The 27,222-nt window shown below is 41.1% G+C and overlaps 2 protein-coding genes across 4 annotated transcripts in view; one reads left to right on the top strand and one right to left on the bottom strand.

Annotated features, from left to right (window-relative positions):
• Positions 1-1,468, bottom strand: part of csnk1da (casein kinase 1, delta a) — a 28,006-nt gene extending 26,538 nt beyond the window's left edge. The window contains exon 1 of the mRNA XM_040158178.1: positions 1,393-1,468. Coding sequence (XP_040014112.1) covers positions 1,393-1,468 — 76 coding nt within the window. The remainder of the gene's footprint in view (positions 1-1,392) is intronic.
• On the top strand, positions 924-26,529 carry engase (endo-beta-N-acetylglucosaminidase). Of its 3 annotated transcripts, none has more exons than XM_040158163.1 (14): positions 924-1,005; positions 10,857-10,936; positions 11,082-11,283; positions 12,827-12,975; positions 13,154-13,308; positions 16,595-16,743; positions 16,919-17,090; positions 17,173-17,279; positions 17,408-17,519; positions 19,725-19,912; positions 20,049-20,185; positions 21,450-21,549; positions 24,073-24,184; positions 24,998-26,529. In XM_040158163.1, the coding sequence occupies exons 2-14, from the start codon at positions 10,882-10,884 to the stop codon at positions 25,400-25,402; spliced, it is 2,043 nt and encodes a 680-aa protein (XP_040014097.1). In that variant the 5' UTR covers positions 924-1,005; positions 10,857-10,881; the 3' UTR covers positions 25,403-26,529. The 3 variants fall into 3 exon arrangements, with proteins under 3 accessions (XP_040014097.1, XP_040014080.1, XP_040014089.1); XM_040158146.1 differs by lacking the exon at positions 924-1,005 and adding an exon at positions 3,416-3,805; XM_040158155.1 differs by lacking the exon at positions 924-1,005 and adding an exon at positions 3,739-3,961.
• The last annotated feature ends 693 nt before the right edge of the window (positions 26,530-27,222 follow it).

The raw sequence follows: 27,222 nt of genomic DNA, 5'->3' as shown, positions 1-27,222 counted from the left end.
ATTTTGATCACAGTCTGTTTTGATAAAAGTGGTTGTGACATCTTACGTGGCTTTGACTTACAACTGTACATTTAGCCCATTTCGTAGAAAATAGAGATATATTATGACGCCTGAAAATACCGAGATATGATTTTTGGTCCATATCGTCCAGCCCTATATTCAAGTCATGTTGTGTCTGAGTCCCAACAGCCAGACCAGGGTATTGTTCTCTACAAGCTGATTAGATGCCAGTGATGAAGTGATCAGTCCACAAGCCTGCAAAAGCTTTTCATGAATTAACAATGTCTTTTCTTTACTGTTGTTCAGATGACAAAGTCCTAAACTCAGAAATGTGATCAGCTGTTGCCTAGAGCTTTGGAACTTTAATATGGCCATCAGAGGATGCATTAAATAAAGGTAGTAGAACTCAATGTCAGGAAGACGTCTCTGATGTTTAATGCATCCAGTGGATATTCTAATTAGATATCTTATGAATTTTTGCCAATTTGTGTTTTCCCTACCTTTTTACCTTAAATGCAGAGTTCAGAAATGAAGCACTTCCCATTATCACTATCAATTTCCAATATCCAACCAAACTGCTACTGTAAACTACTAACTGCTGCCAGCGCAGCTAATATAAATCTCTTTAACCTTTACCTTCAACGAGAGGTAACACACAGCCTATCGTATCACTAAACCAGCAGCTGGATTTAATAACCGCCACAGAGCTTCATTTGTTCAAATTAAGTACCAAGGAACCAAGCTGAATACAGCAGACATCCCCACACGTTTAATAACTTTTTACTTTCAGAAACTCAAAATATTTACATTAATTAAACGAGAACAATTTATGTGGCTAGATTTCTGATATATCTTACTAGAAACAGAGGGAGTCGCTGAACCGGCTTGTTGTATGTAGGGGTGGCCGTTCGGCATTAGTTACGCGTAATTTAACGCTTATGGCACTAAAGAGTAAAGCCTACGGCCTGGTCAGTTATTCTGTTCCCGTACTACTGCTTCCTCCCGGTAAGTATAAGCCAGAGAGGACACTCAAATATTAGCTAATTAAGGTGTGATAAAGGGTTTTAGTTACACAGCAGCCGCCGGGTTTCTTAATGTCGTTACTCGGTTCATTTGGACATTGGTTTCGCAGGCAAAGTGGACCCCGAAGTGACACTGAACAAATACATCGCTTACTGTTGTTACATCATAACAGGCGTTTTGTTACTGCTAGCTGGCTACACAGACTGCTAGCTTTGTAGCTAATGTTGCGAACGCTAAACACCGGACAGCTGATTGACTATCAGCTCGTTTTGGAAACGCTGGAAAGGAAACTAGCTGGCAAACTCTTGTTGTTGCTGAGAAAGGACATAAATAGAAACCGTATATCAAGTTTCTTTGAGTAGAACTTACCTAGGTAGATGTCTCCAAATGATCCACTTCCAATTTTCCTGCCCAGTCTGTATCGGTTTCCTACTCTCAACTCCATATTAATCAAGCTGTGGTTGGCTAGCAAGCACGCTCGCTAGCTCCAAAAATATATGAGAAAATGTTCAGGTTTACAGCCCAAGTCTGCTTAAAAGCGGAATACGCAAAACATTTAACACAGAGGATCTCGTCAAGCGATGAAAGGTCTTCGGTATGTTGTTCCGGATGAAGTCAGCTCTCACAATCTTTCGCCACTTGTTTTAAAATACTATTAATCTCATATAGTGGTAATACGATGCTTGTTAAAAATGTTTAAGGGTGTACTTTATGCTCTTACTGTTTTATATATGAATAGGCTTTAATTCTACACGGATGAAGCTGGATTTTCAGGAGCTAACGTTTACGATTTCGCTCGGATCCTCTCCCTCTCGCTGCTGTCTCTGATCTCTGTTAGCATCCTATCCTCTGTTAGCATCCTGCCTGTATCTGACATCACTTCCCCCCCTGGGAGATGAGGGCGGACGCTGCCAGAGAGCTTTCCACTTAAGAGCTACCAACAGATACCAGTGTCGGTAACAGCCACAGCTTCTTCCTTTGTCTCTCTCTCTCTCTATTTTTTTTAAATTGCGTGTGGCAGCCAACTGCAGCCACCTGCTATGCTGGAGTGTGGACCATAGGAGTTAGCTACTCCTTTAAATGAATAAATGAAATCTATTTATTAAGCCAGTTTCCCTCAGTTAAACTATGAAACTGTTACGTGAAACTGTAACAATTTACTGTTTACATTGTAACTGTTACTATGAAACTATTATGTTTTCCTCTTTGGTATGTCTTCCTACTGACCGCGTAGTTTCCACTTCCTTCCCCATTGCATAAAGATGTTGCCCTCTTTATGCTCTCTCCCAGTTATGTTGCCTGTCTTTCATAATATCGCTTCTTACTGTTCCTTTTGCCTCTGCTTAGCTAAATGAAATTTCAGCTAACAACCACGACGACGCCCGAAACCCTTTGTATGCCCTTGCCTGTTACGAATTGCAATAGGCTACAGAATGATTAAAAAAACTTTTGGGTCTTACGTGTGAAAAGAAAACAATTGAAACTAAGAATAGCTGGTGATAAATGTAACAATCAGCTTTCAGTTGTAGGCCTGCCATTTGCTGTTTGGATTTCCGTTGATTAAATAAGTTACGGTCCTTGACCCACTCTTCTTATAAATTTGTGTAGTGGCCCTTGATTCATTTATTCATCCATTCAATCGGACTTTGAACAGGCTCCTTGTCACCTACTGCTATTGAAGTATAAATCTGCACACTTCTACTGAGAGCTACAGAAATCCTTTGCTTAATATTCGTTATAATTCCTGTTGGAAGATTTGGTCTAATTGTTGCTGCCAGTTTGTCTGAAGGCAAAACTGATACATAATGTTTTATTGGACAGTGTAACAACAGTGCTGCCTCTGTGGGCTCAGAGGTTATTATATGTACAGATGTATCACCACATTTCAATAAGAAAATACATATATATACAAAAATGAACAGACAATAAGAAACGCAAGCCAAGAAACAGACAGCACAAACTGATTTTAAAAGCAAGTCTGCTCATAGCAGCTCTTTGTCATATTGTTGAATGATACATTTTGGGTTGCAGTTTATGTTCGCTGGTTTGCGATTCAACATTTCTTTGCTATTCATGAACGGAAAAAATTGAACCGATACTACTGCTCGTGTTAGTATCATTTTTCAGCCGCCATCTTTTCCTTCCCCCGTCAGTGCCCTATGTTGTTGTTTCATGGTTTCCTGCTGGGGACTAATCTCCTCGAAGTAAATGTGTCTGGTCCAGGAAAAATAACAAAAGATTGGTTCCTGTGTCCAGCTGGCATCGGTCCATTCTCTCGTGCACTGTTGACTGCACGAACCCGTTAAGTAAACAAATAAAAACAAATAAACACGGACATTAAATTGAGTTTACTGAAATATAACATGGAAAAACGTAGCTTCACCTCAAGCAGTTTCTTTTAAAAGGAACACGGTACTTTGAGTAGTATTTGTAAACCGGTCCAGACTCAGTCTATGATGAAGATAGAATAAATTAGGGATAGACGAGAATATTGTCACATGTAATTTTTTAGCGCGTTTTGCTCTACTTAATTTTATTTTTTCATTTTGCTTTATGGAAATCGCGTCTTACGCTGAAGGACTGAGTCGGAAGTGTTTTTTCTGTCGTTGCTGGTAATACAAACCTTTTTCCGTGTTGCTGGTACGGTCTGTTAGTTTTCAGCTAAATGAAATGAAATGGCACTAAGTGTGGATGGAAACAAGCTTCCTCAGCGAAGGAAACGAGAGGACGGAGAGAATGACGACGATGGCGACGTGAAGAGGGACAAAAATGAACCCAGCCGGTACTGTGGGCTACTCGGGAGAATGCTTCTCACTCACTTTCAGTATCACTTGCTCAGTAGTGATTCATTCATTTGAACCAACACTGGCCCAGAATGAACGAAGTAGTCTTTTCTATTGGTATTTTTGCGAGTTCGACATGAATCGAGTTTACACTGGTACGTACTGTCTCCAGGAAGTAGCCGAATGTCCGCACTCTTGAGTCCGACACTGGCGAAGGCTTTGGCCCCCTCTTGCCTACTCGGCCTTTATATGTCACCAAACTAACTTTCAGCCATATAAATGAAGGCGTTCCAACCTTAAACAGCCTGGTGTTATAAACTCACCTGAGTACTGTGTAACAAAGTTTAGCTTTCTTTCAGGGGCGGTTTAAGGGATTTGGAGGCCCTAGTCAAAGACCAAAGTGAGGCCCTTCTCCATTTTGCTTAAGGCAATCACAGCTAGCGAACATAAACCAGGGATGGGAATCGAGACCCGCCGAGGTAGATAAAAACACCCGGTATCACCTTGGGTAAATCTTCCATATGAACGCCTTACTTCACTCTCTTCAAACTAACTAATTATTGGCCACACACCTGTCTGAGTTGTGTGCGCTGCAGTAACTGAGTGGGGACCAGAGGCTCCTCTGGGCGCAGCTGCTTGGCTCACGCCTACCAGTGGTCTGCATGTGAGACGTCTAGGGGACATCTGTAAATTGCAGCTAAATAAGATAACCGGGGTAACACTCTCCCCCTCAAAACTGCACGGGTCCCTGCATGCACATCAGTCACACAGCCCGCCACCCACCACCAAAAGTAAATTTTCAACCTGTGGGAAACACTGCATATGTTGCTGAGGGTAGACATAGTATATCATAATAACATTAGCACCACGCAGGAAGGCTTAGTAGATTTTTTTTCTTTGACTAAGAAAACCTTAACAAAAACAAATGCTGTACAAATTTTCTCTCATTTCATCCACACCTGAGTTACATGCATGCCTTTTTTTCCACTCTGTTTCTACACTGTGTTCAGAGTTAACAGTTGCTTTTTAAGCTGAAACCTTCTGTAGGGCTCCTTTTTTTCCACTAAGAAAATTGTTCTGGAATTGTTAAGGCAATCGATAAGCAGAAAAAGCAGAATCGCTAATGGCATTGGTATCAATAAAACATTATCAATTCCCATCCCTAACAAAAACCATTTGGAGGCAGCTCTATTCAGTTAGCAAAGCCACGTAACTAAAGGACAGATCCAAACGATAATCCTCATTGTTCTAACTGACAAACTTCAAATGACATTAAGTCAGTTAGAAGAACACAGTATGGCAAGAAAAAAGATATTATTGCCTAGTATATTAGTATATTACCTTTAATTCTTTCAAGACAAAAGTGTAGTACTTTCTTTTTGATTAAAGCTTTTGAACATTCACTATTCTCTAGGGGTAAAAGTCTCAAGTCCACAACCGTGTGTCTGGGTTTGTGCGTGATCCAGGTATTGCTCATGCTTTGGGGACCTAAATCTGTTTTCACAGTCACATTATGGGGACTTGTTGTCCTTAAGGGGACAAAAAGAAAGTCCCCATAACATAACTCATTAATTTTTAAGGTGAACAGATGTTTTAAAGTTAGGGTAAGGTTAGGTTAAGGTTAAGGTCAGGGTATGAGTTCGGGTTAGGCAAGTAGTAGTTATGGTCAAGGTTAGAGTAAGTCTGCCGGAAATTAATGTAAAGCCCCTTTTACACTGGACAAAAAAACCACTTACATCCACCAACATCTGGCTTTTGTCGTCAGTGGGAAAGGGTACAATTGACGTGACATCTAGCGCGCTGAACTGCTGTGGCTCACCTGTGTGTGCGCTGCTACTGTCAGCCCTATCTTTCTACATTGAGTTTGCCTTCGATAATGGCCATGAATAATAATAATCATCCGTTGTTGATGAGTGGTCTGAAAAGTGAAGAGTTGTAACCAGAAAGCAGTCAATTGATTTTTGTTTACCTGTGTTCAGAGAGAGACAGACAGAGAAAGCACAACAGAAGAATACGGCCCTTCACTTAATGTTCGTGTTAACTTATTAACATAATATTATTATCATATACATTGGGTTTCTGTGATGACTATATAATACACACGCATCCTCCACTTTCTTCTTTAATAACACGAAATTGCTAAAATGGTTTAAAAATATATATATTTTTTTCATGTGTGTGACACATTCAGATAAAGCCCAGACATTAAAACGACGGCGAAATGTGTCAGTTTTATGTAATGTTGCTGGTATGATGTCAATATCACTATCAACAGATCTGTCACTGTCTGTTTTTTCTGGGAACTTCCTGTGTCACGTGTGAAAAATAGGCTCCACGCCGAAACTCTAGACTCTCATGCAGGCTGTGTGGCTGCTCTATCCTGTTAACATCGGCGCCACAATGAATACCAAGACGTTCCACAACTGTCATGCACATTTGACACAGGCAGTATGGCCCAGGTGTAAGTGAGTCACTGCCACAACATAGTCACTGGCCTACATGCTGCTTTCAGCTGTTTACTAAACCTGTTTTCCGGCGCATTCGTGACAGAAAAACAGAGAGGCAAACTCTCCTCCTGGAAATGGGGAGGGTGTCAGTCGCCTTTTTTGAGTGGGTTTACCTGCTTTAAAAAAAAAAAAACAGCATACATGCGCTAATTTTTGTTTTAAAAAATAATGGTATAAGTACACGTTATGTCCTCTGAAGTCGCAGAGACACGTGTGTGTGTGTGTGTGTGTGTGTGTGTGTGTGTGTGTGTGTGTGAGACTTTCTGATTTAGGCTCTTGTTGCTTGATTGGTGATCTGTGTTAGGCTTACCATGACAACCCAGTACAGATCTGAAGAGAGGGAAAAGACAGAAGGCAGAGTTTCCAGTCTAAGGCAGGAGTTAGTGATCGCAAGGCACCTATGCTGGACGGCTCTTTTGACGTGGGGGTCTTTTCCCCTCCAGAATCCCCTTAGGCTGACGTTACAGTGGTGGGGGACCATGGTGGTCCCGAGTTGTATCACTTTGAGCCATTGGCTCCAGCTCCAGCAATGCCTGGAGCTGGAGACCTTGGAGCCGAGCAGGTAGTTAGAACAGCACTCTCGTGAATTATGCCAGTTACAAATGTACATAGCCATGTGTTGCTATCCAGGGACCTGCTGGCAACTGCAACTACTTCCAACACATGTGAGGGCCTGAAGGGAAAGAATGCAGTCCTGTGGTGCTTCTATTGCCGTCGTAAGCAATAGTCCAAAACACTGCGCCAAAAAAAAATGCTAGTAGAGGGTAGAGGGTAAGCAAAAAATAGTGTAAACTCCTGTGACTGATGAGTCTCGATCAGTATACATTTGAAAATGAGCGTGGTTTCACAGATTCCCACTCACGGACGGGTGCTGAGGGGGGAGGACAGCCCACCTCTGATTAGATGGCGTTAACATTCTTTTTTTTTTTTTAAATATAAATTTCATGACATAAATAGGTCCCAGGGTTTGACTCTATGTCAGCATTGGCCTTGCGAGGTTCAGGATGATTTAAAACAGTAGATGGCACGTTGAGCCATTTCCAACTCACGAAATGACAATTTTCTATAACTTTAGTAAGAAATGTCAATGTCAACACCAGCATTGATGGGTTTCATCACAATACAGTCATATCATTTAGTTTACAACTCAAAAAACATGTTTAAGTGTGCAGTACTTCTTTAAGAATTTTCCCTCTACTTACAATAATCAAACCTACACATGTTGCTCTTAGCCATTGCCTTATTTCATCTACTAAAACCATTTAATGCATTAGTGTTCAGTGACATTGGTCTTCAAAGGTGGAAAATGGAGGAAGGGTGAGGAGTTAAAGACAGGGTGAGGGGATGCTAGCTATTCACGCAGGTCACAGATCACAGGCAGCAGATCAGTGGGGGTGGCTGGAGGGTCATGGAGGTCTGGATGCTGACATCATTCTATGCTGGAATAATCTGGAGAGAGAAATTGGAAGAGGGAGATAGAGACAAAGAGAAAGGGTAAGGTAAATAACGTAACTAGGAGAGGGATCGCATCCAATAGAAAATATCTCAGAGGATAATTAGAAACATTTGAAAGTTAAAACTATCGTGTCTTTTAGGGAAACGTTAGTGTACAACTGCATACTTATCGTGTATAGTCTGATGTGATGCAGAGTTTCTCTAGTCATCATGGCAGTGTGGATGTCCCTATCTAACTAAAGCCCACTCTATTCTCCCATTGGTCGACATCTCTAAGTTTCCAAATATGGGCCCATATGGTCGAGCCTGCTCTTCTCTACTGGGTTTTCTGCCCTGCTGGTGTATTCTGTTTGTTTTTCTGTACTCCCTACAGTTTTGCTCTCTGTTTTGCACTTATCTATTTTGTTCCCGTTTGCTCTGCCCTGCCAGTCTTTTCTTCTGTGTTCTCTTCCACCCTTTGTCCGCTCTATTTTATCTTGTTCACTGGTATGGCATCGGAAAAGAAGTCGTGAGTTGTCTTCCGTTGTCTCCCTTCTGGCAATTTCATCTCGATCTGAAACTCCTCTGCAATATCTCTTGCATCTGTCTGTGCTGCTTTGAGTCCTGTGTCCCAGTACTCTTGTAGAGAGTCCCTTACTCTATCAGTTTCTATTTTTCAGTGCTTCTATTGAGACTTGGGGACTTGGGATTCTGTAGGAGTTCGCTGACACGGTTTATTTGATATACCAAATAATAATACACAATATGAAACTCCATGTATTCATTTCTTTGAGAATTCCGTGAGATGTGGACATGGTCTCAGCATCCTTATCTCCAGGGCATACATGGTAAGTGCAGCCAAGGCTTCCACAAATTGATGCATTTGGTACCGGAGGGCCTTAACACTGTCTATTTGCACTCCTATCTGGTTGTAGACAGATTCCTGACGGTCAACTGTACATGCTCCCGCTTAATCTTAAAAAGGTTGTATAGTCTCTGGAGAAGTCCAAAGAAGCTCACTGACCATACAGAGGACTTTGCTGCATGACCAATCACCAAGTTTATGGTGTGGCTCCCAGAGGGCACAAACAGGGCCTTCTCGTTTGCGTCCAGCACTCTCTTCAGTACACCCTGGTGTTTCCCCTGCATGTTGCTTCCATTCTCATAGGATTGGCCTTGCACAGTCAGATGTTTACTTTTAGTTTTTGTAGATACTTTATGAAAATATCATACAGTCCTTTTCCAGTTGTGTCATGCACAGCAACAAAACCCACAAATCGTCTCTCAATGGCAACACCATTGAGAGACGACTCTTTCGCAGTCTGCTCCAGCACAATTGGTCAGTGTGGCTTTTGTCAGGTGTACAGTCCATGATGACAGCAAAGTACTTAGCTCTCTTGATCTGATCAACAATACCATCTTTTGTTTTCTATGCAACCAGTGATATGAGTTCATTTTGGATTTGATTGTTCAAATAATGTTCCTTGTACTCCTTGTTTTTAATCCTCCTCAAATGCTCATTCATTACAGGATCAAACTGAGCCATTAGTTCTATCTGACCCAGAAAGATGCCATTTCTGGGTTCAGGCCAAACAGCCGCTTCTAAGAGACTGCTTTTGGGAGCTTAAGGGCTCGCTGGATTCATTCTTGTACAAAAGTCAGGCAGTAGACTGTGCTTGTTGGTCTGTTAGTGGATATAAAATCTGTGATTCCTGTTGCCTGCGGACTTTGGAGAACTTGCTGCTGCCATTTGGTTAAGTTACACAACTATTTGTGCCTGTTAGTGTTAAAAATTGTTTTGCATTTTGATTTAAATACTTCTATGGTCTCCAGGTTATTTTTTTTATATTTCTGCTACAGATACACCATAAATAGGAGTTGGTAGAGTTTTTCTTTATTTACTGTAAAAGTGCACACAAGTAGCATCAACAGAGTTAAGTAACACCTCTTCATTTCATACGTCATCAGTTATATGTAGACTGCAGCTTAATATTTTGATGATACATAAATAATACTTGCATGTCGTATTACTGCGCCCTGCACTCCTGAGGCCTGAAAGGTGCACAACACCAAATACCGGAAAACTTTATGTACTTGATACATTTAGAGGTCTGCACCCGCTATATGCCAAGGAACAAAGCACCCTAACATTCCGGCACTAAGTTGAACTGGTAAGTTAAAAATGTAAATGTTTATTTACCTGGCCTAAGTCATGGACAGGGTAGCCAGTGACTTAATTTACTAACTGCGACTGGCTAAAATTTTAAAATGAATAGGTTACTTCAAAGAAGGCAAATAGCCAAATCAAATAGAAGATAATTGCTCATAGGTTTCTTACGTTTTAATAAGCCATCGTGTCTCCACTTTTACTAATCTGTTGATACATGGATTCCGGTCCAGATTCTCCACAGGCATTTTCCTGCAGGTAAACCAAAGAGATTTTTTTACAACCCGGCAACCCAAAACTTGTTATTATTAATTGGTAATAATTAATCTAGAAAACATTAGTTATTTATTTACCATTTAAAGTCATAAATTACAGCGTATAAACCGTTCATAAAGGGTGTTTTATCAGAAACTTGGTACCGGTATTCATTAGTATATGAAGTTCATCAGCTATCTAAATATGTCATGATCTTAAAGAGGTACTCCAGCAATCCAGAACTGCACTTTCATAAAGCTGGGAGACTTACTTATAGGTCAAGCTCTAAAAACACTGGCTCCTACATTTCGTATAATGCAACTCAACAGCATCTCCTCCGCATACCCTCCCTGCCAGGGAAATATCCATGTTTTTCAAACTCCACACCTCCATTTTATAATGTAAGCTCCCTGTTAATAAATTTGAAATCCTCAAGCCAAAGATAACCCCAATGAAATCACCACGATACCATCAGGTCATTTTCTCACACTTGCCACAGTAGACATACAACTGTATATAATATACAACTACAATTCACAGATTGAATGGTGTCTCTGTGGCAAGTAGGATTGCCTCTATAAGTTATAAAAACACACAAATGTTTTACTAATCAGGCTCCCATGTGCAGTACAGAAAAATGCATGAATCTCATTTGGTATTTAACAAACTATCTTTTACTTTCACCAGGTTGGAGTCTTGTTTGGATCAACCCATGGACTTAAGCAGTATCTATGAAGTCATCAACTATATACCCTCACTTCTACCAGGTTAGGTGATTATTATCAACAGTAGATCACCTTTAGGACAGTCTGAAGTAATCTGAGCTACATTTGATGTCTTAATGTCCAGACAATAAAAACTACAAGAACCCTCTCACGCTTCTTTTACATGCTGTTTCCTATTCTCTACCAGCCAAACATTATGATGCTGTCACCACTGAACCAATCAGCTGTGGTCTTCGGACTTTAGATGAACTGCTCTCTTGGAAACGAAGTGAGGCAAACCCTTTCAATGTGGCAGTAGTCCCTCTGGCAGCTCGGGAGCCACCCCTGGCCAGTTGTCCACATCGGACGTTGGTGTCTCATGACATGATGGGTGGCTACCTAGATGACAGGTATGAATGTATATTTAGGGCTAATAAAAACTTGTGGGCATGTGTTTTCCGGATGACCTTTTCTGGTCAATGGTGGCTACGATAAAAGGAGAATTCCTAAAGGTACACTGCCTGATCGTGTAATGTTACCCTTAAATAAACAAATTTACTTCCAGCTCACTAACAAGTTTAGAAACTCAACACATTTCACAGTGAGATGAAAGGACAATTAGGGGCACCACTTAGTGCTATAACAAAATTAGAGAGTATGCAGTACATGGCCCAAAGTACGTGGACGCCAGAACGCAGCTCTTATATCTAACCACTGAACATGTCATTCCAAAACCATGTAACAGCCTCCAGTTTTTTGGGAAGACTATCCACTAGATGCTGGTGCCTGACTGCAGGGATTTGTTCCCCGAAACAGAGAAATTTATATTGAAGATACATTGACGATACAGTGTATCCACGTATCTCAAACCAGTAGTCTAAAACTGTGGTTCCTCCTCAGACAAAATTGAGACCACTGCGACCCCCTGCCACAATCTGAAATTGTTTGAGTTTTTTGTCTTGTGTGTCCACGGGGAAAATACTGTGTATGTCAACGAGTAAAGGAAGGTTTCAGTGTTCCAGCAATCTAACAACCATGTTGATGGGACATTCTTAGCCTTAGCAATGTCAATATTGACACTGAAACACGAAAACCTGAATGATGGATTTTCTTACTTCTATTATTCTTTCTCTTACCTATATTTAAGGGATGATCAAACCTCCAAGATGGGGAGGGGAGTTAAACTGCTGTTTCTTTTTGTTTTTTTAAATTATTATTTTGGTCTAATTGTTTTACATTTTGGCAAAAAGTTTTTTTGGTATCATTAAAAGTATGCTGAATTAGGTATTAGCTGTTCCTGTTTGCACTGTCCCATGTATGTATAGACCTAAAAACATGATGATTCTTGGGCTAGTTCTGGAGTTTTGCTACTTCTAAGCAGATTTACAAACATTTATTTGCAATGGACATTGGGTAATGGTATTCTCGTAACGTGTAAGGCCCACTGAATTTAAAAATATTTTGTATGATATCTGTGTGTTCAGATCTGACTGAGCTATGACCCAGAGAAGTCAGCGTTCTCATAGTCAGCATGAGTCTGTCCCTGAGCTGTACTCAGAATGTGTCATCATAACATCAGCAATACAGCACCAATACTACCACCAATGAAGACTATAAATGCTATAGGTTACTATATACTATAAGGCGTATTTTCGTGTCTTAACTTTTAATGTAGGAATGATTTCACAGATGGATTTTGTTGCCTGTTTTACCTTTGGGTCCATGATTCTCATTTATTCCTAATGGAGATTTCTGTTTCCCCGCCCTCTTTTTTATCTTGTACTTGCAGTCACATCCATGTACCTCTCGGACGGATAAAAAAATAAACAACAAAAATGCTAAAATGGGTCACCAAATATAGTTTGGCAGCCGTTAATATACCTGGGCGGCCAGCCCAACTAAAGTCTATGTGTGGGAAACACTGGCCATTTCATTCTTTCTTCTGTTGTCAAGGTTTGTCCAGGGGACAAGCGCAGAAGCTCCGTATGCCTTCTACCACTGGCACAACATTGATATTTTCAACTACTTCACACACAACCTGGTTACTATACCTCCTGCTGTATGGACAAATGCTGCACATAAACATGGAGTCCTCGTTATTGGTGAGTGAAAAGGCTCAAAATAACAGAACCAGGTCCAATTTAGTTATCCTGAATTAGTATTTTGTTTTTTAAATCATGAGTATCAAGATTTGGTTAGAATTTGAGAGGATAGTTAAGTTCTGTTTCTATATCTGCTCTGAGGTATAAAATGTCCTGCTGTGATTGGCCTGCTTTCCAGGGACTTTCATCACAGAGTGGAATGATGGAGCCACGGCGTGTGAGGCCTTCTTGAAAGAGGAGGAGTCTTATCGGGCAGTAGCTGATAAACTAGTCCAGATCAGCCACTATTACGGCTTCGACGGCTGGTTAATTAACATTGAGAATACCCTCAGTGTAAGTAGAAGACTTTTACACTGGTGCTTACCACAATAACACACATTGCTTAAGCTTCCAGTGACAAGAAAAATATGTGAATCCTTTGGAATTACTTGGTTTTCTGCATTAATTGGTCATAAAATGTGATCTGATCTTCATCGAAGTCACAAGTATAGATAAACACAATATGTTTAAGATAATAACAAAAAACAACTACAGATTATCTTGCAATGGGATCGCACCAGCTGCAATGACCATCAACATAATGACGTTCCGACCCATTAGAACTCAGTAGTCATTACTACATTATTGACAGTCGTCGCGTCTGCTGTGATCCCATCGCAAGATGGTCTGTAGTTCTACCTAATATCTTAGACTGGACGGGAATGATTGAAACTGGGAAACAAATGCGGGCCAGGAACGTAAATTTGGGGGGCCAGTGGCGCCTTCCCCACTTCCAACCCTCTAACCCCTTGCTTGGACCACACCTATCTTCTCGGCCTTCATTTTGATTTCAACTAAACACCTGTAAGGTTTCGTGACTGTACCTTGCTCAGTTTTGACACTATCCTGCTTATGAAATCTGTCGACAGACAGACACCTACACACACACATGCCAAAGAACCCAAAACCGCCTCTGTGGTAATGTCAGCTACAGTAAGTATCTCCAGGACCACATTTTGCCCAGTTGACACACACACACACACGCACACACACACGCACACACACACGCACACACACGCACACACACATTATACATTATAATTATGTATGTAATAATGTGTGTGTATTGTAATCATAATCACCAGCCACGCTGTCGTGGCTGGTGGTTATGATGCTTTGTGTCTTAATTGAACATACCCATTAAACAGTGCTGGTGGGAAAAATGAAGTGAACCCTTGGATTTAATTACTGGTCGAACCTCCTTTGGCAGCAATAACCCTGAATGAGCTCTTCGGGTAGCTGCTATTGGAGACCTGCACAGGAGGAATTTTGGAACATTTTTCCAATAGTACTGCTTCAGCTCAGCTGTATTCTTTAGATGTCTGGTGAATGGCTCTCTTGAGGTCATTCCACAGCATTTATATTTAGTTACGGCCTGTGCCCTGACTGGGACACTCCGACAGGTGGATTTTATTTGAAGTCATTCTGTAGATTTACTTTGATGTTTAGGGTCATTGTCCTGTTGCATCACCCAACTTCTAATTAGTTTAAGATGGTGGACTGCCACCCTGACATTATCCTGTAAGATACCTTGATAAACTTGGCAATTCATTTTCCCCTTAATGATGGCAAGCTGTCCAGACCTAGAGGCAGCAAAGCAACCCCATTTATTCATTTCAATTCAATTGGATTTTATTTATATAGTGTCAAATCATGCCTCCACAGTACATTACCTCTGGGATAGGATTGGGAATTGAGAACCAGTTCCAGTTGAGTACCGGATCCAAATTTTACGAACCATCGGAATTGTATGCTGCCGAGCTTATCATTTCCTATTGTCATGTTGTTATGTTTTTCAAAGTCACGCGTCTACACTCCTGCAACAAGAAGGAGTGGTGGAAAGGAAGAAACGGTCCAAAGCGTGGCTTTATTTCACAAAGAAAGATGACGACAGTGCCAGTTTTAATGCAGCGTTTCTCATACATGGTCTCTACTTGGGCAGCCCGCACAGGTAGATTAAAGATCTGCCCAGGTAGATGAAATCATTCAGTGTCAACCTAATGCCTTACTTCACTCTTTTCAAACCAACTAATTTTTGGCCACACACCTGTCTGAGTTGCATGTGGTGCAGTGACTGAGTGGGGACTAGAGCCTTCTCTGTGTGCAGCCGCCTAGCTAGCGTCTACCAGTAGTCTGCATGTGGGGCGTTTGGGACATCACCACCTCCGCAAGTAAATTCTCACCCTGTGGGAAAAACTGTAGGTCTGTTAAATGGTCATTTCTGGTAAGGGTGGAGACACCAGCAATCTGCTGAAACATCATTACAAGCAACTTAAATTCCAGAAATGCCATTTGTTTGAGACACTACGCATGAGTGCAACTGCTTCCCAACTGAGCAGCACATCCTTTACCGAGGGTAAATATCCTGTTATAATGTTATAATAACATTAGCGCCACACAAGCAAATATTCTCTCATTTCATCCATTTTAGATGATGACAGACAGACTGTTGCTTCAGCTAGATCTCAGGTTACAGCCTGTGTTAAGACTCAGATAATAAAACAGTTGCACAGACGCTGAAAACCTGTGTAGGCCTACTGTTTTTCCACACAGGAAATTGATCAGGGATTGTTAAGGGAACCAATAAAGAATCGGTCTGATAAGCACAATCGATAATGGCATTGGTATCAATAAAATCTTATCAATTCCTATGCTTACTACGGGATGACATTTTCTCATTGGCGTGCAGTACTGTTTTTACACCACATTTGTTGCTGCATTTTCTTTACAAACAATTAAACCTTAGTTTTATCAGTCCACAAAACATTTTCCCAGTCGCATTGTAGAGTGTCAAGGCAAACTTCTGGTGCACAGTGATGTGTTTTTGTGCAGAGCAACGGCTTCCTCCGCGCACGTGCCATGCAACCACGCATCATGATTTGCATATGTTAGACTCATGAACAAGAGATTTTAACCACTTCCAATGATTCCTTTCAGCCTTTAGCTGTTACTGGGGTTCTTTTTTATCTCATTGAGCATTGTGTTTTGTGCTTTTGGGGTCATCTTAGCTGGTTGCCTACTTCTAGGAAGAGTAATCACAGTACTAGATCATCTCTATTTATAGACTGTTTGTCTAAAAATATCCAATCAGTATCTAAACTCTGAGATGACTTTGTAATCCTTTCCAGCTTTATGCAAATTACCATTTATTGATTGTGAGTCTTCGGAGATCTCTCTTTTACAAGACATGGTTCACATCAGCTGATGCTTCTGCTACTGCAGTTGCCAGATGATGAATCCTGCGGACCAAACAATACTTTGATGTGTTAGTTAACATAGGCGTGTTACCACTGTGAGCATGTTAGCATGCTGTGCCAAAGTTCACCCTCACAGAGCCACTAGCATGCCTGTAGACTCTTAGTCTTGTTTAATTTTCCAATAAAATCAATGATAATGCTTCCAAAAATGATCTCATCAACAGAGTGGAAGATGTAACAGCAGGTAGTTCATGTAAACTTAGTGTTTCATAGTTCAGTCAAGCTAACATCTTCTCTTAAACACATCAAAGTTTACCATGCTTACTGTAGTATAGAGTGTCCTGTAATACAAACAGATTGTGCGTGCTGTCCTCTGCTTGCAGGAGGTTGCAGTGAAGAACACACCTTTGTTCCTGCGCTATCTGACAGACCAGATGCACGAGCGAGTCTCTGGGAGCCTGGTCCTGTGGTACGACAGTGTGATTGAGAATGGACAGCTTAATTGGCAGAATGCACTTAATCAGTCCAACAGGTAGACAGATCTCCTTTATTGTTTGAAAACTTTAAAATTAGTAACAGAACTCAATATAAACAAATTGGTCAACCATTAAAATGTGTCCATTTTGACGACCAAAGTGATTATGACAATTTGGCAGTTCATTAGTAACTTACGGATAAAACACTTTATCTCAAACCCACCATTATAGGATGTTTTTTGATGCCTGTGATGGTTTCTTTACCAACTACAACTGGACAGAGCAGAACCTGGAGTGGATGAGGGACTACAGTGGGGTCCAAGGCCGCAAGGCTGACATCTACATCGGGGTAGACGTGTTCGCCCGAGGCAAGGTGGTAGGAGGAATGTTTGAAACAAATAAGGTATGCGCTGTGGATCAGGTGTGTCTTTTTATGAATAAGCGTTCATAGCTAGCAGATCATTGACAGTATGCATCTTCTTCAGGCACTGGAAATCATTCGGAAGCACAACTTCTCTGCAGCCATCTTTGCTCCAGGCTGGGTGTATGAGGCCCACAATGATAAGACCGAATTCCGCAAGAATCAGGACATGTGAGATTGATGCAATATTTAGACTGACTTTAATACACTCATTAATCACCCGTTAATTTAGAATGCAGAAGTAAAAAAAATGCAGTGCATGTTAGTTAGAGGTTGAGATGTTCCTAAACTTCCTGCAGGTTCTGGGCTCTTCTATCAGACTACCTGTACATCCACAGGCCGACCTCGCCTCTTCCCTTCATCTCCTCCTTCTGCCAGGGCTTTGGGAAGGCTGTCTACTGGAGGGGAAAGGTACTGAAGGAGGGGGAAGAGGGAAATTGACGAGATTACCATTACTGCTTGTTAATGCCAGTGCTCATCAGTTTTCTCAAAGATACCGCACGAAACTCCTGATACAAGATGAACTGTGTAGAAAAAAGCTTTGAGGTAGCCAAGAACACTGCAATGCTTTGGATTGATGTCACGATGAAGTGATTTATCCTTTTAAATATTTGTTTCTTTGCATCTTGTACTGAGTTTTTATTGCTACACTCATCAGAAGGTATTCTTAGTGAAAGGGCTGTGTGACTTCTAACAGTTACATTTTCCAAAAAGAACGTATCCTGCTTCAAGCTGCAGACCTCAGCAGCTTGACAAAATGCTTAGGTTGCTCACCTTTTTTTAGTTTGAGTTCCCTGTTTTAATTTCACAAGCGCAATGGTCAGTGCAAAGCAGTAGGTCTTTGGTGCATGGGCTGTGTCGGCGTCCCCACGCATACCCGCTTTTTTGGTTCATGTGTGTGCGGCAGTGAAAAGTACAAAAATGCTGGCTGAAGTGGAATATAGCTCAGAGGGTGTGATGATTAATAAACACATTCTCAGCCAATCACATCAGTGGTCAGAATGACTTAGCCAATCATTGTGAAGCATGACAACAGATCGGCAAATGGAGAGAGCTTCTCCAGGAAATCATATTGTTATTTGAAGGGTGCAGAGTGGCATGACGTGAACACAGAGCACCACAGATCTGCAGCCAAAGGCAGATGATGTGGTGTTTTTTAAACAGTTAATAAGTCCAATGTTAAATCATTAAATAGTTTGATGAAGCATTGCATCAGTCAGACGCTATATCAGTCGTAATTCAAAAATCTCTCATCATAAATGGTTACATCATAATGTAGAATGTGACACAGCAATGTTTGCACCATAATGCATTTCAGGAATAAAACATAAAATGCCACTTTGGCACAATAAGGCTGTAATGCACAGGACTAATAAACCCTGATATCCAACATTTCGCGCATGAAAAAGCAGAATGCTAACACTATTATAACAAACCAGTCTGATGTGTGTAGAGGTCTGTGTGGTTATTTTGTAGCAGCCTGGTGTTGTTTGCATGTAATTTAATAAAGCTAAACATGGCGGATCGTTGTGCGTAATGGCACTACTCCAAACAGAGGCTTCAGATTTATCATTGGCTGTGTGTGTGGGATGGCTGCAGGGATTTAAGGAACCAAAGGAGAATCTTTTTAAACAGTATTAGGCAGCTGTGGATAACCGATACTGGATGAATCACTCGTAATACTTCATTAATACATGCTGATTTACTGACATTCTTTACGTAAACCCATTACATATTAATTTTTGATGCTGATTTGGAGTGTTTAATTAAAATTGTTAATTTACATTTTATGCATCACTCCATTATTGCAGCACATTTGCTGCAAGTATTTAGTTTGCTATTGTTATCAAAATCACCAAATTGGGTACCGTATTCCATTGCAACAGAAGCAGATGTGCTTCTGAAACATCTGTTTCCAGCATTTCCACCAAAACACCAATAACTCACTTTGTGCTCCCTCATTTTAACAAACCTCTCACCTGTTTGTTTCTTTCGTCACACATATGCTGTGCTGAGCACCAAAATACCCCACAGACAGACAAAGCCAATTTCAAAATCAGGAATATCAAACTGTAGGAGCACTGCTCGCACTCATTGTTACACTGCCACAAAAATAGGGCCAAGAGTCTTAGTTTACCCTTTTGCAAAGCCCTGTTCCGTCCATAATCTCTATTCTAGTTTTCAGTCTACATGCAGCTGCTGGATGGCTGTTTTAAGTCTGTGAACCAATTGAAATTAATTCAGAATTTCAGTGTTGTAAAAAAAAAAAGAGTATATCACACCATTCATCACATCTCTCCTCTAACTTCTAGTTCATTTTAGAACTGATTTAACATCTGTACAAGCCTTACAGGGTTTTGTCCCACTGTGCCTGTCTGACACACCTGTCAGATATACGCCTGTCTGTCAGACCTTTAAGGTCACTGGGACAGACCTACTGGTTTTTCAAATCCAGTATTGTTTAGGCTGCTCAGTTTGTATGCTCCAAGCTGCTGGAAACTGTGACAGCATTAGTTATGCTCCAGCATTAACAGTGTTTGTTGGGTGAAATGCATAGTATAAATGAAGTTTTATATGCCTGCTTGATTATTGCTGTCTTGGTTTATGTCTATGCAGCATGAGACAGAGAGGAGCTGGTTCAACCTGACTGCCCAGGAGATCCAGCCCATGTACTACCATACAGAACTGGAGGGCCAGGGCTGGCTGAGGAGCCGCGGCTGCCCGGAGGATGCCTGGAATGGAGGCTGCTCGCTGCTACTCGACGGCCTCATCCCTGTCTCTCACACTTCTCCAGTTTGTGCCAAGTGTGTGTGTTTTCTGTTCACCTTTTCACGTAGGGGAAAAAAGTGATCTTGCAATATCACTTACCCAAACACACAAGTCCGGCAGCTCGTGCACAGTGAACCTGTTGTTTCTGTGTGTCCATTCTGTATCTAACAGGATCTTCTCCCTCCATGTACCCCTGGCATCCAAGACCCTGGTGAGCCTCATCTATAAGCCATCTGCTGGGATCACAGTCTCCCTGGAGCTGAAGACAACAGATGCCAGTCTTTGCACACACATCCAGGATGTCAAACGTGAGTTTCTTACACTCGATCCATTGTCCATATCTGCTTATCCTTTACAGGGCCATCATGGGGGGCTGGAACCTATGTCAGCTATAATCATGTTCTAATAATTATTGTTATATGTGAGGCAATTTCAAACACCAAATTTACACAAGAAGTTTAGTTTACTCATCACGAAAAGTCCCGCTCAGCCTGTGTTGTATAAAGTCTTCTGTGGCTCTGAAGAATGTTTTTAGGGATGGGGTCTGGTAGCCGATTCAATTTTGGATCTGTTTTGCGGTCAGCAAAATACCCAAATTTGTTGAGCTCCGAACCTCTAGTCAAACCTTTCATCTCTCCTCATTGCTTTTATTAGCAAAGTCGAATGTTGAAAAAATGCAGGTAACGTTAAATGGCTTCTCATTTATAGCCAGTGCTGACCATTGCCCTCCCTGGTAAATATGACCAACGTCCTCGGCAGTAGATTATATAATTGGTGGCTAATTAATGTTAATTCCCATCGCCTCACAGCAAGAAGGTTCTGGGTTCAAACCTGCTGGCCGAACGGGGCCTTTCTGAAGGTGTGAGATGTGCATGTTCTTCCCATGTCTGCATGGGTTTCCTCCGGCTTTGTTCCACAGTCCAAAGACATGCAAGTGATGTTAATTGGCAACTCTAAATTGCCCGTAGGTGCTAATGTTAGCATTAATGGTTGTTCAGGCGTGTTATGAACTGGTGACCTGTCCAGGGTGTACCTAGCCTCTTGCCCAATGTCAGCTGGGATTTGCTCCAGTCCCCCCGCGACCCTCAACAGGATAATCAGTATAGCAAATGGGCTATCTTAATTAATGTAAATGCTAATTAATGTAGTAGCTAGCACTAAAACAGTATGTTACGTAAAAAAGGTATTTGCAAAGGATGAAAGTTAAACTTATGGAGATATGGAAAGGGATTCGAAAGGTTGTTACATGCAATTTACAACAAGTTTGTGTAATTAAGAGGGTTTGCTGCATTCGACTTGGAACACACTATGCAAACAAGCATAACAACATTAAGAGACAGTAAGAATATGAAAATGGTCTTTCATGAAGTCCGGTTTACTTGTGAAATATCCAATCCCTTTTCAGCTTCAGGTACGTCAGACTCAGGGATATTAGCTTCCAAGATTTGTTGATACTTGTTAGGTTCCACTGGCTGCCACTCAAACTCAAACCAAAACAGATCCACCTCCATGGGTTCAATGTTCACTCAGCTATTGCCAAGTATTAACTGTGCGTGTTTTTTGTGTCTGCAGTTACCGGTGTGTTTCCTGAGGTATTAGATGGGGGGGACCAGTTGGTGAGCCAGTTCTCTCAGCTATGTGGAAACTTGAATCCAGATGGTTGGACTGTCAGGTAATGCATACAAATTACAAACAAGCTAACAGTAACAGCTAAGATAATCGGGTCCAGCTAAGTTGATGGGGTCCGTCACCCGATCAACTTAGTAAAAGTAAAGTTTTCAAGTAAAGCGTCCACTGACAGCTGTTTGCTGATAAGTTCATACGTAAGACACACCTGGTCCCGAGGAGATTCAACACAGACGTCACTTCGCCAGAGCCGTTAAGACACCCCCACCTCTCGGTGGCTGAGATGTATTTGTATTATTATTATATTGTTTTATGAGACAGCCTCTCTTAGTCCCTGTCCCCCACAATAGCCCTATCCTATTGTGGGTGACAGCAATGCAAGTTTTTCAGGTGGTTTCCTATATTCTCTACAGTGTCCTGTAGTAATTTCACTGTAGGCCTATTGATCTATTGTGTCATATTATCATTATTATCATTCTTATTATTATTATTAACTTTATTTATATAGCACCTTTTGAAACAATGTTACAAACTGATTTACTGAGAAAAACAAAACCAAACCACCTTTAAAAAAAGGATGCAGCAAATGAAAAAATTGTTATAAAATTGGATAAAATGCTCCAAGCATAAATAAAAAATCAGAACAGCAAAATTAACAAATAAAACACATATAAAAAAAGCAAAAACAATGGCTTAAAACAAAGTGAAGCTAGGAAACTATACTATAATAAAATCTAATAAAAGGCTTTTTTTAAAATTATATATATAAAAAGAAAAATTTATACACACACACACACACATATATAGCTTAGGGGCCCTGACAGAAAAAGCCTGGTCACCTTTAGTCTGGAGCTGGGACTCTGAAACAACCAGACGAGCCCTGACTGAGGATCTGAGACAGTGCTCTGACTCATAGGGCTCCAGCAATTCAGCAATATAACTAGGAGCCAAGCCATGAAATGCTTTAAAAGGGATAAGTAAAATCTTTTTTAAATCGAAATCTTTTTATTGAGGTTTTGTAGGGCATAATAAAAGTGCAGTGCTGTTGGGTCATTAAAGAGAAATCAGAGACGAGTATGAGCATATAATAACTGCCGCTGGCACCAATGACAACATGTAAACTAAACATCAATGAACATAAACAAAACAAAGGGTGTGTGTGTGTCACTGCCAGTGAGCTATCCACACTGACATCTAACTGCCGCAACAAGGACTTGCGATGAATGAGTGAATTGTGTGTAATGTAGCTAAACTGCACAACATTTACAAGGTCTGGAATGTATTTTAAAAAATGGCACTGTATTTCCTGGCATTTCCGTTTTCAATGTTGAAATGAGTATCTGATTTCCTCAAGATTTAAGCGGTACATGATGTCCGCCAACCATTGTACCATTGTGTGTGAGTGGACAGGGCATAAGCGTGATGCAAGCCTCAGAAAATAATAGAGGGAGGGAACCTTGTATGCAGGATTTAGGTAGAACTGAACACAGTTCCCACAACTGTGGGAAGGGTAGCAAAGAGAACGTCTTAAAAAATTATGCTGGGAAACCATTGGGACCTGGACACTCGCCTGACTGCATTTAGGAAATGGCTAAAACTATTTCTGCCAGAGATCTGATATTCAACATGCCAAACCCAACTGTGTTTGTGAAGAAAGCCTGAGCAGAACTGTCAAAGGCATCAAGAGGAGATGCACACAAAACCACAAGTGCTGCTTGTGCCGACCTGAATCAACGGCTTAAGCGGCAAGTCGGAAAATAGAATCCAAACATAAGATTTCACTTATTGACCTTGCCAACACTTGCAACTAATAGCTCATTATGATGGTGTCTTTGTATATGGGCTCTTTGAACAGTATTCAATAATAAAATTCAGTCAATGATATTTCAGGGACTGTAGCCTATTCCCCTTGTACAGACACTGTGTTGCTTAATATGAAAGGATATTTGACTGACTTACAGAGTTGCTAGAATGGAATTGTTCGGATTGATATCTGGTTTATCCTGTTTCTTCTTTTCTCAAATCATCATATCATCTGTTTATGTGGCTGTGTTTGAAATACAGAGGTCTGTTTACCAATATAAACAGGGAAAGAGCTAACAGGTGGTATGTGAAGATAACATAAGTGAAGAGAATTGCTAATGTTTAAGGCCAGCATTTCAGCCCCTGCTATCTACTGGAGGCTGTGCAGACCATCAGGGCTATAGAGGGCCTTGTGCAGCCAGGAAAGATCACATTTCTATCACAGATCCAAACCTGTTAAGGTTTCACCATTTACACAGCCCGGCATCCAAAGAGTATAGCCGGCTGAAAATCTCAGACCCGTGCCGTTGGAGAAACGGTATGGGGCCAGAGAAAACAATACAATGTTTGAGCAACGTGACAGACTGAGCAATGAAATCGGAAAGTTCTTTTACTAACTGAATTCCATGTCACCAGGGCCTCTCCCTGGGGACGTCAGTTGCCCATCCAAGAAGTTTTTCTCTACCTACGTGGTTGAAATTGTGGGATTTCATTACAGTTGTCTGAATCCCTGGTCTTTCTGTCCTCTTCATGTCACTGTGTGCAGCTGTTCGCAGTTGGAGCTTCATGACTGTGCTCTTAGAGAAGTTTGTATCCTCATCCAGCGGAGTGGAGAGCCTCAGGACACAGCTTTCAGCTGCAGGGTCGGAGAGATCAGGGTGAGAAATTGGGAGCCCATTGTGTTCAATGTGATCTCTAGAATGCACATCATTACAGATGCAGATTAAAGCTGCCAACCTGGATAAAAATCCTGAATGGGGTGTGGTGTGGGTCAAATTCCTATATTTAATCATCATTATTATTCTTTTTAGGCATATAGGCATTTTTTCCCATGCAAACGAACTCCTATATTGACATTTCGACTGCATTCACCTCTTACTCTACAACTAACATTCACCATTGAGCCAAAATCGGTGCATATCCCTTTCTGAAACCCTTTCACCCTTTCACCAAAACCAAAACAACGTCACCTTTTTTGACTCCCACAACCTCTATTGTTCATACACAAAGATATTCCAACTGTCTTCGGTGCTTACACTTCAGCCGACACTAGTTTCTTCCCTAAGTTATACAGGACGTCTGCTTCAGCTGATTCCAGCTCAGTTCATCACCTAAACTTCAACTGCCATTTCAGCTCCTGTCATGTCTTGAACATTTACTTAATTTTCCACTCCTTTTAGCTCTTTGATTTCAACTGATAATTCACTCAGTGCTTACACCTACATTGATACTTAACTTCTGTCAGCACCTCCATTTTAATGGCAGTTTCAACTTATTCCAGTATGTGACTGCCACTTGCAACTGCAATATTTCAGGTATTTTAAATGTTTCGACTGCAAATTGTCAGCAGCAAGGTCCATAAATTTTCCCCATGAAATTGAGCCTCTTCTAGTAAATGTAATACAGGTACCTGATAGTTCTTCCCTTTCTAATCACTCTTGTCTGTCCGCTTCTCTCACTTTCTCTACAAGCTCCTGGATGTAGCCAGTCTGCAGGTTCCCCCTGAGCTGGTTCAGGGCTTGTGCATTTATGACGTGGTGTGGCTGCGTGGTGCTGGTACATTTCCAGAGTCCACCTCTCCCTGCCTGTACCTCAGTGCAACTCTGCGTTGGGACTACCCGACCAAACTTGTACGCCACTTCAGGGTATACTGGCGTCGGCTGAGAGGACCTGATCCCCGAATTCTCCCGGGTGAGCTAGTTCTGGTGGGACGGGCGTATTCTAATCTGTTTAGGGTAACGGAGCTGGTAGTGCCAGAGCCCCCTGGCTTACTGGAGCTGGTAGTGGAACCAGTGATCAGGAAGGGCTTCCTGGTCCCAGAGAGTCACTGGGGAAGAAGAAGCCTCAGCTACACAGAGGACAGAGCTACAGAATGAGTTTGGATAAATGTTAGCAGGCTGCTGCCCCCTTACTCTTTAATAAATGGTGCCACAAGCATGACTGTGATGTAAAACTCAACATTTCTAAGTTGGAGCACTTCAATTACTGACAAATTGTCTTCCTCACCTATTGGCTTTTGGCTCAAAAAGCCAGGAAGACGGTTTTAGAAGCCTCTGTTATGGCTGTTGACAATATGAGTATCCCACACTATCTGGTTGGCTACTTTTATATCTGAAAGTCACTAAATCTTGGATTTGGTAAAAGAAGGCAAAGTAGTACTATTGACCAAACAACACGATGAACGTGATGCTAATCTGCTTGAGTTATTCTGTCTTGCTTTGTTTCACATACTTTACCCAATCCAAGGTTTCTTTTAACCAAAAAAAAACAAAAAAACTCAGTGTCCACTTACTTGATTTTTCACTTGGGCTTTGGTCAAAGTCTTTTTTGCTTAGGAAGGTTCCTAACGATTGAAGTGACCTGGAAGTATATTAGTGACAGCCATGATAAGAATTGGTTAAAGTCTTTAAATGCTAATGAAAGGAGCGTCAATGCTTCCTTTCTTATCTCCTTTAGTGGCATAGGATACACCGGACCATCCTTTACAATAGTAAAAGAGATAATGCTGTCCCACAATTCCCTGCAGAATTTTCTAGTTAACAATATCATCATTATAACAAAATACCGTATACATAAATGTCATTTCACTACCACCCAATGTGGAATGCACTGAAAAAGGAATTTTCTCTACTTTACAAATGTATAAAAAAAGATACTTACATTTGAATAGAATTTACTCTGGCCCCTTGCTCAATTCCTTATTTTTATTTGATTATCATTTTAATGGCTCAAATTCCTCTACTCGTATATTCCCTTCCTGTTATTATTATATTAGAATTTTTTTTTTTTTTTTTTAGTTTTGTTTTTATTTTTTACAATATCTATGTTGTTAATTCCTATGAGTAGTTGATGGTTAAATGTACCATGTCTATAAACTGAAAACATCCTTCCTTAGGTGGTGTGATTCTGTTTTGGACAGGACACCTTATTTGAATTGTAGACTTACAGTACTGCGTTTGTCATTGTACTTATCTTCCATGTGTTGTTAATAAAACTTGTTTAAAGAAAAAAAGGCCTAGTTCAAATGCAGTCGGATTCTCTCGGCTCGGTTGTCTTTTCCCAAGTCCTTATGAATTCTCCTTAAAATCTTTCCCCGACCTCATGACGTTTTCCATCGAGGGGAAGGAAAAGTGGCTCAGGACCTTTTTTTTTTTTTTTTTTTTAATTTTTCCTGGCTGTTGTAACAACGTCATTAGAATCGTTGGAGTCAAGAGAGGCCAAGTGTGCATGGTTGCTGAAACTCCTGGGAAGGGGATAAAAGAACAGTATTGTAGGTTGGGGATAAGTGGTGTTGTAGACCTCCTCCTCTGTTGAGGGATGGCTTCTTTACCTTAACTCAGATAGCCTACTTCACTCCTCTTTCAAACCACCTGTCCTCCCTATCCAAAATATGTACGTTGTTGTCCTCGAGGGAGTGTCCTTTATCCTTCATGTGTGGGCAAGTGCTGAGTCCTCACCTGAGGAGCTGGCCCTCCTGTGTTGAGCCACGTTCAATGGTTGTTTAGGCTAAACAAAATTTAAAAACTAAAATTTTAAAGTCAATTCATACAGGCAGCCAATGGTGGGAGGCTAAAATAGGATATGATATGATCAAATTTTTGGTTTAAAGCCCAGCTGCAGCATTTGGACGGCTTGGAGGTGGTTAAGAGATTTTTTATTCATACCAATAAAAAAAGCATTACAGTTATCGAAGCTA

Source organism: Xiphias gladius, chromosome 3 (assembly GCF_016859285.1).
Source record: "Xiphias gladius isolate SHS-SW01 ecotype Sanya breed wild chromosome 3, ASM1685928v1, whole genome shotgun sequence".
Taxonomy (NCBI): Eukaryota; Metazoa; Chordata; class Actinopteri; order Istiophoriformes; family Xiphiidae; genus Xiphias; species Xiphias gladius.
Note: the sequence above shows the minus strand (reverse complement) of the source record. Positions and strands in the feature narration are given on the sequence as shown.